The sequence below is a fragment of the Silurus aristotelis genome, assembly GCF_946808225.1.
Source record: "Silurus aristotelis genome assembly, chromosome: 5".
In the NCBI taxonomy this organism is placed as follows: domain Eukaryota; kingdom Metazoa; phylum Chordata; class Actinopteri; order Siluriformes; family Siluridae; genus Silurus; species Silurus aristotelis.
The window spans coordinates 24,051,884-24,069,538 of record NC_139578.1 but is presented as its reverse complement, the minus strand read 5'-3'; the positions used below and the strand labels follow the sequence as shown (position 1 = coordinate 24,069,538).

At 40.1% G+C, this 17,655-nt stretch overlaps 3 protein-coding genes across 7 annotated transcripts; 1 reads left to right on the top strand and 2 right to left on the bottom strand.

Annotated features, from left to right (window-relative positions):
- Positions 1-82: 82 nt before the first annotated feature.
- On the bottom strand, positions 83-8,360 carry tinf2 (TERF1 (TRF1)-interacting nuclear factor 2). Of its 2 annotated transcripts, none has more exons than XM_083541478.1 (10): positions 7,916-8,360; positions 7,240-7,442; positions 6,097-6,195; positions 5,654-5,755; positions 5,361-5,471; positions 3,953-4,076; positions 2,964-3,810; positions 2,737-2,795; positions 635-711; positions 83-532 (listed from the first exon to the last, which is right to left on the bottom strand). In XM_083541478.1, exons 1-10 carry the CDS (start codon positions 7,974-7,976, stop codon positions 413-415), a joined length of 1,803 nt encoding a protein of 600 aa, XP_083397604.1. In that variant the 5' UTR covers positions 7,977-8,360; the 3' UTR covers positions 83-412. The 2 variants fall into 2 exon arrangements, with proteins under 2 accessions (XP_083397604.1, XP_083397603.1); XM_083541477.1 differs by having other exon boundaries at positions 7,240-7,445; positions 7,916-8,279.
- A 2,006-nt stretch (positions 8,361-10,366) lies between these two features.
- On the top strand, positions 10,367-13,033 carry cideb (cell death inducing DFFA like effector b). Its single transcript, XM_083541555.1, has 5 exons — positions 10,367-10,550; positions 10,917-11,031; positions 11,288-11,437; positions 11,674-11,870; positions 12,386-13,033. Exons 1-5 carry the CDS (start codon positions 10,525-10,527, stop codon positions 12,531-12,533), a joined length of 636 nt encoding a protein of 211 aa, XP_083397681.1. The 5' UTR covers positions 10,367-10,524; the 3' UTR covers positions 12,534-13,033.
- Positions 13,017-17,571, bottom strand: homezb (homeobox and leucine zipper encoding b). 4 transcript variants are annotated; one of them, XM_083541455.1, is made up of 3 exons: positions 17,076-17,571; positions 15,938-16,213; positions 13,017-15,704 (listed from the first exon to the last, which is right to left on the bottom strand). In XM_083541455.1, the coding sequence occupies exons 2-3, from the start codon at positions 16,205-16,207 to the stop codon at positions 13,854-13,856; spliced, it is 2,121 nt and encodes a 706-aa protein (XP_083397581.1). In that variant the 5' UTR covers positions 16,208-16,213; positions 17,076-17,571; the 3' UTR covers positions 13,017-13,853. The 4 variants fall into 4 exon arrangements, with proteins under 4 accessions (XP_083397581.1, XP_083397582.1, XP_083397579.1 ...); XM_083541456.1 differs by having other exon boundaries at positions 17,191-17,570; XM_083541453.1 differs by having other exon boundaries at positions 16,733-17,159.
- Positions 17,572-17,655: the final 84 nt, after the last annotated feature.

The following is a 17,655-nucleotide window of genomic DNA, read 5'->3' as shown; positions in this document are numbered from 1 at the left end:
TTTTAATAATGAAAAAAAAAATAAACACTTTTTTTTTCCTGAGCTTCAGCTTTTTGAGGAGAATTTCGATAATGAACAAGACTTTTTGGTTTTAATAAATAAAATATTTTTATTAAGGATTTCCATAGGTAGCACCCAACATGATAATTGGAATAAAATACATAGAAAAACTATAGTAAACCATGCATAAATATTGCTATTTATTTTTTAAAAAGTTTTAAAAAGTACTTTATTAACAGGCTGCGTCCATTTTAACTCTGACCTACTATATAAATATAAAAACAATTCTGTACAAGGTGACATTGAAAATGCCTACATGTATGAAAACCATAAAAAATTACAAATAAAAAGCTGCATTGGGGCAATAAAAACAGGTGCTTATAATCCAGTCAAATGGTCATTAAACCAAACCTCATCTGCACCCGTTTCCTGGCGAGAGCAGATCACGGCGGAAGAAGGCAGGAGTCCAGAACTCGTGTAAAGTGGGAATGTACGTGTCACTCTTTGTCTTGCAAAATCGTTTTGTAAATAGCTGCAAAATAGCAAATTTCACTCATTTTAATATATTTTCTTTTCTTTTTAATACCTATATTTTATCAGCCATTTTATGCATTTATACAACATATATACCCACCCTGCCTTTTACTTTCTCAGTGGCTTCATCTTCTGAATCTACAATAATGTCATCAGTTGATTCAGCTACAGGAAATACTTTGTGTTGAAAGAAACAGAAAGGTGTATTAAACAGTGAATACTGAGTACCAATAAAAGCGAAAAACCTCCCACAAAGGACATCTTCAACCGTGCTTATTAACCTGCAGTCACTAATATACTTTACAGTTAGCTAAACTTTATCTCAATAAAAACTGTATTTTGCAGTGTATATTTATTTGTTTCATGAGTCTCGGGCCCACAAATGAACTCCACTCATCCCTGGCTCAGGTGTGTCAGAGAAGTATGTGAGGGTGGTGCAGGACATGTATGAGGAAAGTGTGATAGCAGTGAAGTGTGCAGTAAGAACGACAGACTGGTTTAAGGCGGAGGTTTGATTGCAGCAAGAATCGGCTCTGAGCCCTTTCCTGTTTGCAGTGGTAAAGAACGGGTTGACGGCCGAGGTCAGACAGGAGTCTCCCTGGACTATGATGTTTGCAGATGATAATTTGTGTAATTTGTGGTGAGAGTAGGGAGCAAGTTGAGAAGAGCCTGGAGAGGTGGAGGTACATACTGGAGAGAAGGTGAATGAAAGTCAGTAGGAGTAAGACAGAGTACATGTGTGTAAATGAGAGGGAGGGCAGTAGAGTGGTACAGTTGCAGGGAGAAGAGGTGGAGAAGGTGGAGGAGTTCAGGTACCTGGGGTCAACAGTGCAAAGTAATTGAGAGTGTGTTAGAGAAGTAAAGAAAAGAGTGCAGGCCGGGTGGAGTGGGAGGAGAAATGTGACAGGAGTGATTTGTGATAGAAGAGTATCTGCAAGAGTAAAGGGGAAAGTTTATAGGACTGTGGTGAGACCTGTGATGTTGTATGGATTAGAGACAGTGGCATTGAGTAAAATACAGGAGGTGAAGCTGGAGGTAGCAGAGCTGAAGATGTTGAGGTTTTCGTTGGGAGTGATGAGGATAGACAGGATTAGAAATGAGTTTATTAGAGGGACAGTGCATGTAGGACATTTTGGGGACAAAGTGAGAGAGGCGAGATTGAGATGGTTTGGACATGTGCAGAGAAGGAATGTGGGTTATATCAGTAGGAGAATGCTGAGGATGGAGTCACCAGGAAGGACGAAAAGAGGAAGACCAAGGAGGAGGTTTATGGATGTGGTGAGGGAAGATATGCAGGTAGTTGGTTTGAAAGAGGCAGAGGCTGTGGCGACCCCTAATAGAAGCAGCCGATAAGAGAAGAAGAAGAAGAAACAGCATTAAGTTAATTCAAACAGCACTGGCTCAAGAACAACCAGAGTAAGCGTATAGTTAGGAATGCAATGGCCATGAAGAGTTTTGCAGTTAGTTGCCAGTGAACATTTGATAACCTAGAAAATGCCAACTAGAAAAAAATAGTAGACAAAATAACTAAATATCTGCCCTGAATAACTCGCATATTAACCTAATTATGATGATATCTTTAACTGTGTGAAATATTTATTTATAATTAAATTGAGGTATAGTTTTGGTCTGCGTCAGTTCAGGGATTTCACTTCAGGATTTGGGCCTATTTTTCACTTGCTAATGATTTTCTGCATCACCCACACCACCACTAACAGGATTTTGATAGTGGTGCCTGTGCGAATTCATCTCTACATATGGAAAACGATGAAGAGGTGCTTTCGTCCTTGGGTTTGTTTAGCGTTCTGATCTCCTCATCTGTAAACTAGGCTCAAACAGATCAGCTTGTCGTATTGAAAACAGCCCAAACCACTGTGCTTGTAATAAGACTAGCTGAGTAGAGTCTCTGCTCTAACGCCACATAGTTACACCATTGAGCATTGTAATAAATCCTGCCTGTTATCTATTAGCCATCGAAAAGGGTCATTATACTCTATGCTAGCAACGTGATGGCAAACTACTAAACCAATCAACAAACTGGCACCAGAATAAATAACCCTCAAATATTGTGTTTCAGGACTCTTCCTATAAGAGTATGCTCGACTTTATATTCTGTACCGATTCAGTAGTTCGTAATGTCTTTTTTTTTTTAATGACTTCATATTCCAACTATTTAAACTCATAACTACATGTTTACATTACCTGCACATTCCTTCCTTACAGGCGTGAGTGTGGGGATGCAGGGAGAGCCAGCACTTACTCTACATGAAAAGAAAACTTACATATTAATGAAATATACCAGTCAATGTTTATTTAAAATCACTATAAAAACACTACACTTGTATTAGTCCACAAGTCTTTATACATTAGGATTTTTTTTTGTCAAGATCTATTTATAAATGTGTTAATATTTAAGGAGCCTCTCTCACTGCTTATCATGATTGCAGCTCAGGTTCTTCTCAGGGGTCGCTGTGAAACTGAGCTTTCTCTTTCGATTTGCGGCATCGACGTTTCTCACTGGAGACGCGCCATCAGCGACGGGTTGTCTTGAAGATGTTGTAGGATGTTCCTCATTGGTCTCTGTTCTATATTGTTTCAGGTCCAGTCTCGGGATGATGACTCTAAGCTGACGGGTCATAGGGGAATCAAGGTCAGCATGCAGACCTTCCACCTCCTGTTGCTTTGTGTCTTGGGAATTTCTGCGAGGTGTCTTACTGCTCTTCGTTCTTTTCCTCTTTCTTCCTATATCAGGCATTTTGTCACCAGTCCTTGTCCTTTGTTTATGTTTTACGTCACTTTTCCGACTACTTTTTCTCACTGGTCTGATTTGAGATTCATCCTCCTCTTCAACTTCACTGCTCGTAGGTGTAGGTGTTTGACTGATCACTGTGATCAGCACCTTTCCTACGCAGTGTTCCTCATCTGGAACGTTCTCCAAGAGCTCACTTTTTTCACACGACTTTGATTTGACCAATGTGTAACTAGAAACCTCTGAAACAGCTTCCTCACTGTCCTTGTCAGAAATGGATGCTACATTCTGATTGGTTGAAGCTTCACGTGGGATACCTGTCGTTGACGTTGAGCCAATAACTGGGTTGATGTGGGACCCGGATCCCTTTGCTTGCTTCTTATCGGATTTTTGTGTCGATGAGGTGGGACTCGGAATTATGTTCGGTGTGGAAGTGGATCCTGACAGGTCGCTGTCTCGCACTTTGCCCGAGAGAGGGAGGGAAAGTGATGAGAGGATGGAGTCCCCAGTGGAAGAGGGTACAGATGCTAGAAATGATTCATAGAATGAAGCCAAAAAAAAAAAAAAAAAGAGGTGGAGGCAGGAAATCTCAGTGTTACAAAAATAAGCACATACATTTTTTTTTTTTGTATATTGTCATGACTATTTGATATACTGTTACTTTTTTACCAGCAGAGTCCAGGTGTCCGAGACATTTTTCATGCTGCAGTAGAGTCTTTAGGAGTTGCGGCTGTGATGCTGAGCGCACACACTCCTCAAGAACAGCTGGAGCTTCAGTGAGCCACGATACAGTCTGATACATGCAAGACATCACCAGTCGGTTTAAGTGCAAGATACTCAAGCTGTGTTTAGTTACTGTATATCATTAATTATATTAATTATTAATAATATAATTTTAAGTGCTCATCAAATACCATACACACATATATCTATCCATTCATCCATAAGTATGTTATGTGCTTTTTGGGGCATTGCAGTCCACATTTAGTCCCAATTTGCTCTTATATTTCCTTTCACTCTTCTTGGAAGCTGTTCCACTAGATTTTGGAGTGTGCTTATGGATATTTGTGTTCATCAGCCACAAGGGTGTTAGTAAGGTAGTAGATGTAGTTAGGAGAAGAACCACATGTCCAGGATGGTCAGGTGTCCCAATACTTTAGTCCATATAGAGTAAATAGTTGTAAGAATTACAGACTCAACCCAGATTCCACTCCTGGCTATATCAAATTGAGCTCATCCGCAAAATGGCTTAAATTTAATCAAATGTATTTATGTAGTTTGATGTAGAATTTCAGTTGTATCAATCTTAATCATGGTCTCAATTTAATCAGTCTGGGAGAGGCAGCAAGCTATCAGGGACCATCTCTAACCAAAAGGTGTCTGAGACCGTGATTATGATTTAAACAATACCCTAACCTGACCTGCTCGGGGGCCGGCACCAGCAAAGGTGTAAACAACAGTGACCTCCGGCTCGCTCACCCAGCCATGTGTTCCTTTACTCATTTCCTACATTTAATTTACATTTAAAAGCTAAACACTATCTACACTTCAAAGGAAGAACAACATCAAATATCTGGGTAGAGTTTGCTCTGGGTTCTTTCTGACTCCGTTGAACCCAAAGTGCTTCATGTATTTTGTCACTGCTACTGTCGCTGCTATAAACTTCTGCTATAAACGGGTATGTATGTACAGACAGACAGAGAGGCAGATAGATGTGTGTGTATCAAATATCAAAGTATCAATAACTAAATTTAGTATTGTTCTTTACGATGGTAGACAAGTATTGACTGGATATTTCTGGACTGGAAATGTAACCAGGAACAATAAAGTATTTCAATAATATATATGATGTCCAGTGTGCTGCATTCATTTTAGATCTTTTTGTTTCCAATATGATTTAGTTTGTTTGTAAATGAGCTGGCTGAAATATATGAAAAGGTCAGGAATTAAGACTTGTGTGTGTTTAAAATCTGCAGGAGTGCATTCATATCTTAAGGGTAGCTCAACTATTTAAATATGCACATTTAGGTACAATCAGTACAAATTTCAACTCAAATTCATTACAAAAAAACCAAACCTGAGTGAGATCTGGGACTGGAAGCAGCTGGTCCAGTCTGGTCAGAAACTCCCAGAGCAGCTTCTCCAGGGCGGAGTCATACTGAGGCCCATACTGAGAGTCAAACTCTTCCTGATGTACAGATAAGTATTTAAAAAAACAAACAAAGAATTATGTGAAAACTGTATAAATGTGTGCTCGAGAGAATGAGAAAGATTTTACATAGAAAGACAACAATGCAAAGAGAGAATAGATCAGCTAATGCTCCATTCTTTAACCTTCAACAATACGCAACCATTTATTCTCATTCTTACCTTAAAGAACTGCTCTCTCTCTGCCGGATTCTCCAGCAGAGTCCGCACCAGCGTGTGGAAGTTCTTCACAGCCGTCTCCACTTTCTGATCAGTTCTCTTTCTCTACAAAACACAGATACAGCTTTCAATACTGTGATGTGATCCAGCATTTACTAGTTTCTTCATCGTATTTTAAATTATACTGAAATATTTTTCAAAATATGACAAATCTGGTAGATGCTCTTTATATAAGTAATATAAAACTTAAGCAGCCTTTAGATTACCATAAATGTGTTGTGAAATAATCTTGTGGAATGTTTAGGTTTCACAATAAAAAGCATAATCTCTGAATTTAAGAGGCCCAGCTGCAGCATATTTCAGATTCATGGTGTAATGAAGTGTACAAAACTGTAAATATGTGTAAATGTAAAAAGACAAGGTTAGAGAGATTACAAGTCACTCACTTTATTGTTGGGGATGGCAGGAACATGCAGTCTCTCTAGCTGTTGGAGAATGAGATCTGTGTCTGAAGACTGGATCACACGGAGCTGCTCCAAGATCAGCTACAGAAAGGAGAGACAACACTGGTTTAATTCATATAAATACAGCAAGTATTTAGTAAGTTTAGATTTGGGGCATTTTGCCAATTGCCTTTATCCAAAACAACTGACAAAAGTGCTTGGATATCTCCATCAATAAATACATTCTTATTTACTTGTATTTGTATAGCACTTTTCACAACAGCACTTTTACAGAAATTGATTCGGAATATTAATTTAACATTTATACATCAGTCCCTATCAGTTTATTCCTAATGAGTGAGTCAGTGGTGACAAAAAAAAAAATCCCTGAGCAGGTATGAGGAAGAAACCTTGAGAGGGAATCCATCCTCATCTGAGTGACAATGAAAGTCTGTTCCTTAGTAGTTTACTAATTGCTGAGATTAACAAATGTTCACTGATGGACACTTACATGTAAGACTCTTCATGGCAATGGTAGTCCTAAGCCATTGAAGCAGACTGTTTATATTAATTACAGTCCAGATTCATATCTATTCTCATACTTCTTACATTTTTACCCTCCACTCTAACTTTGTACTGATACATGTTCATTAGATCACAGACTACAATCCCATCAGTTGAACAACACTGCTGGGAGAGAATATAATTGGAAAAGCAGGAAAAGCTGGGTCTTTAGACAGCGTTTGTAGACAGCCAGTGACTCTGCTGTTCGGACACAAAGTAAATATTTATTATGCCACCATGTTGCCAGACTATAGGAGTTTTTAAGCATGTCTTCCTTGTACCGAGAGAGACAATAAGACCATTTGAGCAGTGGTTTGAAATGGAAAGGGAGTGGGGTAGAGGAGTGTTAGTCTGTTTTTAGCTTTATAAGTAAGCAACAGTGTATTCAATCGATCGTGGGCAGTGAAGCCAGTGAAGAAAACATAGTGATGGGCTGGTGCTGTAGAATTTATCAAGATTGAAAACAAGTCATGCAGCTGCATTTAGGATCTATTGTAGAGGTCGAATGTCTTTTAGAAGCAGACCTACCAGGAGCAAAGCGCTGCTCTATTTCCTACAACTCCAGTTTATCTTAAAACTTACCCGTGCTCGCAGACCCACAGTCAGCTTGGCCTGGTGTCTATAAATCAACAACCCAGGCACGGTCCCCGAAACAGACGTCACAAACTCCTCCAGCTTTCCATACAACATCACATCCCTCTGCTGCATCACTTTCCACATGGCCGCAGAAACCAGTCTCAGCGGAGGGGCCAAAAACCGAAGAGAAGCAATGGGCAAAGGTTCATCTGCTCGAAAGAAGAAAGGTCTTTAGTAATTTGGACTGCAAATAGACTAGAAATTGGGTTTCTGATTTAATCTAATCTGATCACCAAGTGATCATTATATACACATTCCCATGCTCCTTTTTATAAACCATCCTTCTAATTTCACCTGCAGTCAAGACACTAAGGAAGCTATGAGAACCAGTGAAAGGGAAGTTTTATAAAAAAAATACACGTTTTATCTTCGACTTAAAAATCTTATTATAGCTAACACACAATGTAACACTGTTATACTGACATTGGGTTGCTGTTTTTGTTGTTTAACTGATGATTATATAATTCTCATGAGTTATTAAAGTTCAAAGCAAGAGCAAAGGTAATAATTACAGTATACAGGCAGTAATGCCATATACTAACATTATATATAATATCCTATATAGGCTATGCACTATAGTATATAAAAATAAAAACAATGACTCGTTTAAAAGACGTCCCACCGCTGCTGTCTTCAAAGTTGTTGTTGTTGTTGTTTTTGTTACGTGCTTTTCCTGATCTCATTTCAAGGCTGTCAGATCTCCCTCTCTGTCAATGTAACGACTGTCGCTTTAATTTGATCCGTCAAACAATAATCCTGTATGGTAACCGATCACACGCCACCGCTACACGTCTCTTTATACATGTATTTGAAGCAGAAAAAGACGGCTGGTGTATTATTCCTCGGCTCCTTTTCGCGCTGTGAGCACTGTTTCCGGTTATAAAGGTCACGCGTCCGGTCGCGTTTCAATCTGAAACTGTAGTGTCTGATTTAAAAAGGAGTTTCAGTCTATTGATTCCATTTCCGGTCTGTGTTTTATGAATGAATAAATCCACGGTGTGCTCGATAAAAAGGGAGGCGAACACTGTTATAAACACCTCTGTTTTCCGTTTCAATCCTGTTCTTGTTTCCCTCGTTGACTTCCCCTTACAAATGGCTTCTTAAAAACAAAACAAAAAAAGCAAAGGATAAAAGAGACACTTTTTTTTTTTATTAATAAATGAATAAACAGCTTGAAATTATAACAAGATGTTAACAAATAAACAAATGCGTTATTTCTTTTATAGAACAAACTATATTATAGGGGACACTCGAAGAATCAAAATACATTCTAATCTCAATAATTTATATATAGTCTGTAATACCCAGTATATTCATTATATATAAAATATCCTATATAGGTTTATAGTATACAGTGGCAGACTTGTGCATTTGGTACCTGGGCCTTCAGTGGGGATGATCCCAACTTAATCCACCTCTTAATACCACCACTATCACGTTGTGATTATAGAAACCATCAATACAAAAACACAATATAACAGCGCGTGGCATTACAGAGAAAGAGGCATTTCACATATGGACGGTAAACACCATTTTACTAAAGTAAGAAAAACAGATGAGACCCCAAACCTCTACACTACATTCGCAACTGTGACCCCTACATCATCTGGAGCAGTTCAGAATCAATATCTGTCTAATAACATGACAAAAATGCAAAAAGAATGTAATAAAAATACAACCTATTTACCAGAGATGCAGACTTATATTTTGCACCACACCTTAGAGGCTGTAAGTCAGTGGTACTGCTCATATTCACTGGTCTGGAAGTGTGGAACAAACCCTTTCCCAGGCTGAGACATACTAGCTAGCTTCAGGGTTGTGTTCTCCTCATGATGTCTTTTCTTCAAAATGTATTTTAAGTATATCGGAGACCAAATCAATTTCTCTTCCTCGTCAGATATTGGGGGGCGTAAAAAAGTCTAACTCAGATGTATTATTGTGTGTAGAGCTACAGACGTGTTTTGCCAGTTGAACTTGGCTTCAGTTTTGCTCTGACCAACCAATCACAGGACGGAAAAATGCTGATGCTAGCTAGCTGGCCCTGTGAGGGGAGTTTGAAATCCGATTGGTCAAAGAAACAGACCCATATATGCTATATATGCTAATATAGTCTAGGGTAAAAGGGCCAGCAGTACTGATTCTGAAGGCCCTGGGCAGATTAGATTGACATGGCAGAACATAGAGTCTGAAATCTGAATGGACAAAAAAAAATCTACATACACATACACATACTGGAAGCAGTGAAGCCAAGAGAAACGCTACAAAATGAAGAGAATAAACTGTTGGGAATAAATTAATACAATTTCATTAAACATATATTAGAATTTAGGTTGTAAATGTAGGTCAATGCTTCTGACAGTGTTTACGCCAGCAGAGAAGCTCTTGGCCCACCCCTGATATACTGTATAAATATACACACACACACACACACACACACACACACACACACACACACAGCATGTGTAAAAATGCTGTAAAGAAGTAGGAAGTAAGATAATTCCAAAATAAAAGTGTTAATAATTAATTATTTTATTTTATGAAAATAGAAAGTAAATGAACAGAATTTAAATCTAAATCAAATCAATATTTGGTGTGGCCACCAATTCATCTAGGTACACTTGCACACAGTCTTTGAGGGAAATTGGCAGGTAGGTTGTTCCAAACACCTTGGAGAACTTCCCACAGATCTTTTGTGGATGTAGGCTGTGGCCAATCCTTCTGTCTCTTCATGTAGTCCCAGACAGACTCAATGATTTTACAATTACTTCAAGAACTCTTTGTTCTTTTCTACACTGAAGATAGCTCTTAATGATATTGGCTGCATGTTTGGGATTGTGATCTTTAAATTAAAATACAGACCACAAGGCCACATTTGACTACAAAGACTACAAAGGCTACAATGACCTTGGCTTGAATACTTATCCTAATGTTGCATCCTAAAAATAAATTAATTATTAAAATTAAACCCTTTACTTAATGTTTTAAGCTTGTTTATGTTCCTTAATCATCCACCTCCAGCACATTATGAGATAAAGGACTTTGTCCAATTACACCTTTGTATGAATCACTGAGTTCAGGACAAAGTCCACAGAGATAGAGCAGGCCTCAGGGCAGAACAGCTAGCACAACACCAGCGCTTCCCTATAAGAAACAAAAGTATATTCTGAGGACTAAACTTTATGTATATATATGTATAGTGGAAAATAACTCTGTAGCACTGAACTCTTCAAGATGGAAACAACATCCTCTCTGATCAAGTGAGCATTTTTCTGAGTTTCTTTATTTAAAGCAGTATTTAGATTGATATGTAAATAACAACTAATGTGAATTATACACTGCCTTAATAATAATTTTATAACTAATTAATAAACAAAATCCACCTGTTGTTTCATTGCACATTGCTCAATGCCATGATTTGGATTTAATATTGTATGCTAAACAGTTTACATTTACACAGCTGAACAGTATACATGCGACTCACTGTCACACAGAAGCACTGTGTGTTTTAAGGAAAGCTTATGCTGTTTATATTCTGAAGCTTGTATTCAATTGTTTTGTATTTATGGTCTAACCGATTATTCATTTTCTGTCTCATTTTGATCATGTCATCACCAATGTATTAGGTCTGTGTCTCGGCGTGTGTGGGCTGCACCTCAGAGGCCTTTCAGAGTTTGTTCATGGAACAGAGAGATCAGAAAGGGGCTCACTGCATCAGACTTAGAGGAGCTGAAGGAGAAGGTGAACCCAGAGGCCTGAAGGATCAGGAAACATGAACATAAAATTTTATAAATAGAAAAGTTTAAATTGAACATAATGTGAAAAAGTTATAATCTAGGGTTTTTTGAGGATCTCATTTAAGCAATTATGGAAATCCTCTGCTATAAATTGTACATAGTAGCTTCACTAGGTGGCTATATTTGCCCTAAGATTGCATATTATTTATGAAGAATAACTTTATATTGTGGTTTTCTTTTTTGGTATGTATATTTTCTAGGCAGCCTACACTCTGCTCATTTCCACCATGCTGTCTCTGGTGTGTGAGGAAGACGGTACCGAAGTGGACTCAGACGAGTTTCTCATGGCCCTGCCAGACAACACAGTGCTCATGGTGCTGGAGCCCGGACAGACCTGGAGACCACATCCTGTATGTGTGTGTTAGTGTCCTATCTGCTGCTGATTTGACTGCTGACTGTCTGAATATGTGTTTGATCAATCCTTTCAGCACCTAACAGTACATTTCTCATTGTTACTTCTGAACGAAAAAAGTTACAGAATATTCTGTGAGCCACCGATAATTAAGTTTGCATGTGTTTGTCTCTACATTTGACATGCTCACTGTATATACTGCTGGTTATTTCTAAACAAGCTTCTAAATGACAGTTAGGCAAGAGAGGCAGCAGCATCAATCCAGCTAACCAGAAACCCCGCAATGGTCGTGACATCGCTCGAGTGACCTTTGACCTTTACCGTCTGAACCCCAAAGATATTTTTGGCTCTTTAAACGTGAAGGCAACATTCCAGGGTCTGTACTCAGTCAGTGCTGATTTCCAGTGTCTGGGGCCAAAGAAGGTGATCAGGTGAGAGTGACAGAACTCAACTCTGAACATCTCGGGCATCTGTGTGTGTGTGTGTGTGTGTGTGTGTGTGTGTGTGTGTGTGTGTGTGTGTGTTTGTTTGCATGCAGTTTTTTCCTGACATTTGGCAGTTAAAGTTAGCAGGCAGTTAAATGTCCAAACTTGATTTGGTAACAGGTTGCATCATGGTGGCTATTGAGGGGACAGATTGCTGTGTTTTGTACATAAGTAGAGTAGATAAGTAATCTACATAAGTAGATATATAATATATATATATATATATATATATATATATATATATATATATATATAATTTTACAAGCTGCAGTTAACATTGTTAGATAACATTTTCTCATATATATATATATATTTTTTTTTGCCTGTATTTTTTTTTTACCTGTACTCAAGTGGCCAGAAGCGGCAAATATTATTGAGCCTAAATAAATCTGCCTAATATTCATTAGTGTTTCTACAATGTCACATCTTATATTGTGCTCTTTCCCCGATTTTTCTAACAGAGAGGCACTCAGAGTGATCTCCACTGTACTCCAAGCAGCGGGTCACATGTTAATCACGTCCGCCACAGTGATTCGCCGAATCATACAAGGAGCGGACTTCCTGCAAGCTCATGGTGCTCGGGAGATTCAGACAGAATACTGGAACTGACTTGTGGTGTGATCAGGAAAAACTAAATGCTCTTGCTTTGTGAAATACAATTCGAATTAACAACCATTACATCATCCTTTGTTAATACTGTCAGTCATGATGATAGAGAAATGCATTATTAACAGTAAATAGGAGCGAATTTATTTAATCAAATCATTTAAATGACAGCATTTTTATGATTATATGTCTGTACAGCATACTGCTGTGTTTATCACTGCTATAATAACTGACCTGTGTAATACTGATCTTAATGAAGCTCGCAGTTTGTAAACGAGTCTCTGACAGTTTAGTTTATTTTTTATTGATGCTTAAGGGTAATCTATAAAAAATATTTCTTGGTCGGTATGTAACTGACAATTCACAGCTTCATTGGTTTGAATTGTGATGACAATATAAAGCAATCAAGCTATGCACGTTTTCCCCTCGTTATACAGCCCTCTTGTAAATATGCATCTGTTCAATTAAAATGTACAAAAAAGAAAATAAAATCCTGAAGTTCACTTTATTGAGTTAAAATGTCATTGTAACCAAGGGAAAACATTTTCTAGAAATAGGTACAAAAATCTTCAAAAGCAGTTAAGGAATATTCTAGTCAACTAAATAATAATTAAATGCATAGAATATCAAATGCATCGTTCAAGCTTCTTCTGTTGGATTATGGTCCTGGGTCTAAATAAATTATAACTGAAATTAAGCAATAATTATTATAGAAGAACAGGATGTAAAAGAGCTTTCATAAAACCATTTTAAAATTGTTTTCACACTGGTTGAATCTTTTTTAAAAGCAACACTTTGAAGGATTCATGGTTGGGAAGCTCTGAACCATATCAATACATTAAAGTAAAAATTTTTTTTTTTTAAATAAACATTTGAAAATGTGCATTAAAAAAGACCTGAAACTAATGTCTACCTACCTATTTTATCCTGTTGAACACTGAAATGCTACACATGAAAACAGCAGTTTCACCCAGTGCTTGTGTTCGGTTAATCGCTCTGAAAATCTTCCTTAGCTTGTTTCTGTTTCTTTAGTGTTATTATAAATAATTTCAGCTTAAATGAAACTGCTCATCGAGACAAAACTAAATCCATAAATATGTGGTGTATTAAAGGTCCTGACGAGGCACTGGATTATATCAATACAACAATCCATTAGTGGTGAGAAACATTGGATATGAGGACATGAGACAAAGACCAAAAAAACAACAAAAAAAGAAACACTTCTTCATGAAATACAGCATTTGGCAGCAATGTAGAGTCCAGCCTCTACTTTCCTGCTATTCTAAATACTCTTTAACATTTAATGAAAAAAATTCTCCAGGGTCAAAGTTCACCCCCTGGCAGTACTGAGGAAGCTGTCTTGAATAATTCGTCCCATGACTTCGTCTCATTCCCCCCTGTCCCGTTACTGGGTTGCGGCTCCCTAAACCTGAAGCTCGAATCTGTGCCCTCTGTCCATCTCCTGCTCCTGGGACCCTTCCCCGCTCGCTTCTGCTGCTTCATGACACCTGTGCGTACACGCTCCCGGTCGTCCGGGTGAATCCAGCGCAGGTTGGAGTGTTTAATGTGGTAACGTGTGTCTCCGTACCACTGAACAATCTCAGTCCGTGTCAGGCCTGTCTTCTGCTGCAAAAGTGTGTAGTCTTCACTGGTGGGCCACTGGCACTGCAGGAAGCTCTGTCTCAGTGTGTGCAGCTGCTCCCATGTCTTCTTCCGGAGGTTGGGTTCAGGACCCAGACTGGGGTTCCAGCCTTGGAGGAGTGACGGAGACGGAGAAGACGAAGCAGGAGATGGGGAAGGGATGATAGCGATCTCCCGCCGCTCCTGCTTGAAAGAAGGCCGGCCGTCTTTTTGTGAAGACTCCTCACTTTGTTCCTCTTTCCTCGTGTCTGATTCGCTGACTCCGTCTCCGTCTTCGACAGGGCACTGGTGGTCCTCCATGTCCACATCGAGCTCAAAGTCAAGCCCTGCACCTGAGGCATCGCCATCCTCCTGGATGTTATCATTGTTCAACTGTTGTGGAACTCCACCCAAGGGCTCTGGTGATTGAATGGGCTTGCTCAGTTCAGCCAGCCAGGACCGGCCACTCCTGCGAAGTTGGTAGCGACTGTCTGCGAACCACTTCCGGATCTCATGGCGTCCGAGCCCGGTGACGCGCTGTAGCCGCTGCACCTCAGCCTCTGACGGCCAATTCTTTTGAACAAAACTACGGCGAAGCGCCATCAACTGGGCTTTGGATTTCTTCCGCTGCTGGGTTATGGGGGGGCCACAAATGACTGCGGAATTAGCTAGAGATTGATAAGTTCTGGAAGTATTGTCCTTGGGCTCATGAGGAGGAAAATGATTCAGATCTTTGAGTAACTGAGAATTGTTTTTGTCCACAGAGGAACCTACATACTGATTTTCAGTTTGCAGCCGAACAAACGGTTCTAAACCGTTGCCATACTGAGGAATGATGCTGTTTTGCCTGCTGTTGTAGTCATTGGTATCATCCTGGGAGAAAACTGGTTGTGGTGTGTAGTGTGCATAACCCGTATAGACGTCTATCACAGGCGCCTGTTTAACACCCTGCTGCAGGGTCTCTGGTGTCCTTTCTTCATGTGCTAAATAATCCTCTTCTTCTTCCTCCCCCTCCTCTCCAAGCAGACGCCGCAGCTTAAGTCGTGTTTGCTGGATGTCGTCGTCTGCCCAGCTGATTCCATATCGGACGCGCTGCATCATAAACCACACTTTGACGCGCTCGGGGGACAGGGAGCATCTGCGTGCCAGAGCACTGGCCTCCTGCTCTGTGGGGTAGGGAAAGGAATTAAACGCTTCTACCAGCTCAGAAACAGCGTCCAGCTCATTAGTCTGCTCAGAGCGCACCCACACCAACTTTAGTCCCTCAGACACCAGAGGAAGACACACAAAGTGCGTCTGGTTGAGGCCGGACGTGCCTGAAGAGGCAGCGTCCTCACTTTGGCTTCCTTTTGTAGGCTCCGAAGAGGATGAGGCTTTCCTCTGAGGCAAAATGGAGGCAGGAGAAATGCTTTGGCTGTCTTTGGCAGCAGGTGTGTTTTTCACAGTCTCTTTTTGCTCCGCTGCTGGTACCTGGTTCTCTGCGTTGCATGTACTTATGCTGGTCTCTTCCGAGTCCATGGGTGAGGAAGACATGGACCTTTCAGAAAATTCAGACTGTAGAGAAGAAGGGAAATAACATGAATACAAGTTAGAAAATCTCTGTTTGCAGCACTGAAGCCCTACTAGGCGCACGCATGAACCGATATCTGTGTAACTCCCTGTAATCAACGTTTATTCTCGAAGAGGATTGTAAAACAATCATTTTTTTACAGTGGAAAAAGGCATCACAAAACAACCACCCTAAATTACTTTCCCATAACAACAAGATAATATGTTCAATAACTCACATTTCCTGCAGGCGGGCTCTTTTGTCCCTCTGAGGTTTGGTCTTGTGCTCCTTTACTCTCCTCATGTCTCGCTGTGCCAGAGCCGGGCAGAGCGGTAACAGGATGGAAAGAGTGCAGATGTTGACTGAGAGAGCAGACGTCCGCTGCTTTGTGGCTGCAGATACGACATTCATAAGCATCGCTTGACACGCTGTCCCCTATTTCCGCCTCCAACTTCCGGTTTTCCTCGCTCTGCTGCCTCTGCTGCTGCGGGGGTTCACACTGCTGCATGGCGACCTGCAAAAGGAGAGGAAAAATAAACAGATAGATAAAGAAACAAGCAAATGCACATACACCCCCCCCATGAATAAAACGCAAACCTGCCGTTTATCATCACAATAAAACAACTGATAAATAACTCTTTGGAGTTTGTGATTGAAGAGTCACCAGGCAAAACTCACTACAGACATTCCTATAGTTATTGTTAAATGACAATCATTGGGATGTTAAATTTATAGTGCAGCTAAAAAAAGTGCATTTGAAAATGAAAGATTGTTGGACTATTGAGTATTATGGTAGTTACTGAATCTGAGAGATGAATACACGTGTATTACTGGATAATAAACAATAATACCGCTATGGTAGCTCACTAAATGAACAGGAAATAACCCGTGTTCATGAAAGAAACACAATACAAGCAAGTTTCCTAACGGTTTTCATTTTGGCCAAACACAATAACACAATGCAAACTCGAATAAAGGATATACACAAAACTTGTATGGAAAGCTAAATGTCTTTCAAGCGTCTATTCTTTACAAGTGGAAAGCTCTTGTCCATAATGCAGCGCCATGACAGTTATGGAGCTGGACGTGCTGAGAGTCATGGCGATGCTGATGCACGGACGGGACACAGCAGCTCCACTTCTCATTCCTCCTCCGGCTCGAAGCTAACATTATCGATCATCTGCTAGTCGGAACAAAGGCTTTTTTAGCAGTGAGGCTAGCTAACCCGCTGGAACAACATGGCTAGGCATCTGAATGGAGCCGCGTGAAGCCTGGATGGCTGACAGTTTCCCGCAGAACATTGCACTGTCCCGGGATAACAAAGGCGACCCGCGTCAACGAGGCCGCAACCAAGCCGCCAATGTCGGTCCACTTGCCTCTGATGGTAGTAGTCAATCTGTCACAATTTGCTCTGTCGCATCTTTAATGGGCGAAAAGAGAAACGCTGGAGAGTGTTATCGGTTCAAAATAAAAGCCCCAGGACATGCTCACCTTTCATTCAGTCCATCTGGACCACAGGGAACTGCATCCAGAGTCAGTGGGAACCCAGAAGCACGCTTTACACTCGAGTAATAATGCTGTCTTGTCCTCCAGAGCTGCACAGGAGCACCATTTCAAGTCTTAATTCCCAGTGTCACTGGAAATAACCAGCATTTATTTGCCCCTGCCCCCTGTAACGGACTGCCATCCCACCCAGGGTTCCTTCCCCCTGCTTTACACCTGGTGTTCTCACGTTTCTTCCACCACAACCCCATATAGATAACGTGATTACCGAAGATCAGTGACTGCATGTGTTTATAGCTTGTTAATAAGCTTTACCCATCATGGGGCATTTGTATCGACGCAAACCCATGCCATCAGTAATATGAATACAAATGCAATTTAAATATTATTATCAGTAATCTACTCATGCTTATTACCACCACAGTCTTCCTGGCCTTGACGAGTCTGGGATTA

Coding starts and splice junctions, on each gene's coding strand:
- tinf2 (XM_083541477.1), bottom strand. CDS start 7,976: ATGAGATCAGGAAAAGCACGTAACAAAAACAACAACAACAACAACTTT. Junction 5,472..5,653: donor AGAGAGAGCAGTTCTTTAAG/GTAAGAATGAGA, acceptor TCTGTACATCAG/GAAGAGTTTGACTCTCAGTA. Junction 2,796..2,963: donor AGCTGCAATCATGATAAGCA/GTGAGAGAGGCT, acceptor CTTTTCATGTAG/AGTAAGTGCTGGCTCTCCCT.
- cideb (XM_083541555.1), top strand. CDS start 10,525: ATGGAAACAACATCCTCTCTGATCAA. Junction 11,032..11,287: donor TAGAGGAGCTGAAGGAGAAG/GTGAACCCAGAG, acceptor TATATTTTCTAG/GCAGCCTACACTCTGCTCAT. Junction 11,438..11,673: donor AGACCTGGAGACCACATCCT/GTATGTGTGTGT, acceptor TCTAAATGACAG/TTAGGCAAGAGAGGCAGCAG.
- homezb (XM_083541453.1), bottom strand. CDS start 16,753: ATGGACAAGAGCTTTCCACTT. Junction 16,214..16,732: donor TGGACAAGAGCTTTCCACTT/GTAAAGAATAGA, acceptor CTCCTTTTGCAG/GTCGCCATGCAGCAGTGTGA. Junction 15,705..15,937: donor AGAGCCCGCCTGCAGGAAAT/GTGAGTTATTGA, acceptor TCTTCTCTACAG/TCTGAATTTTCTGAAAGGTC.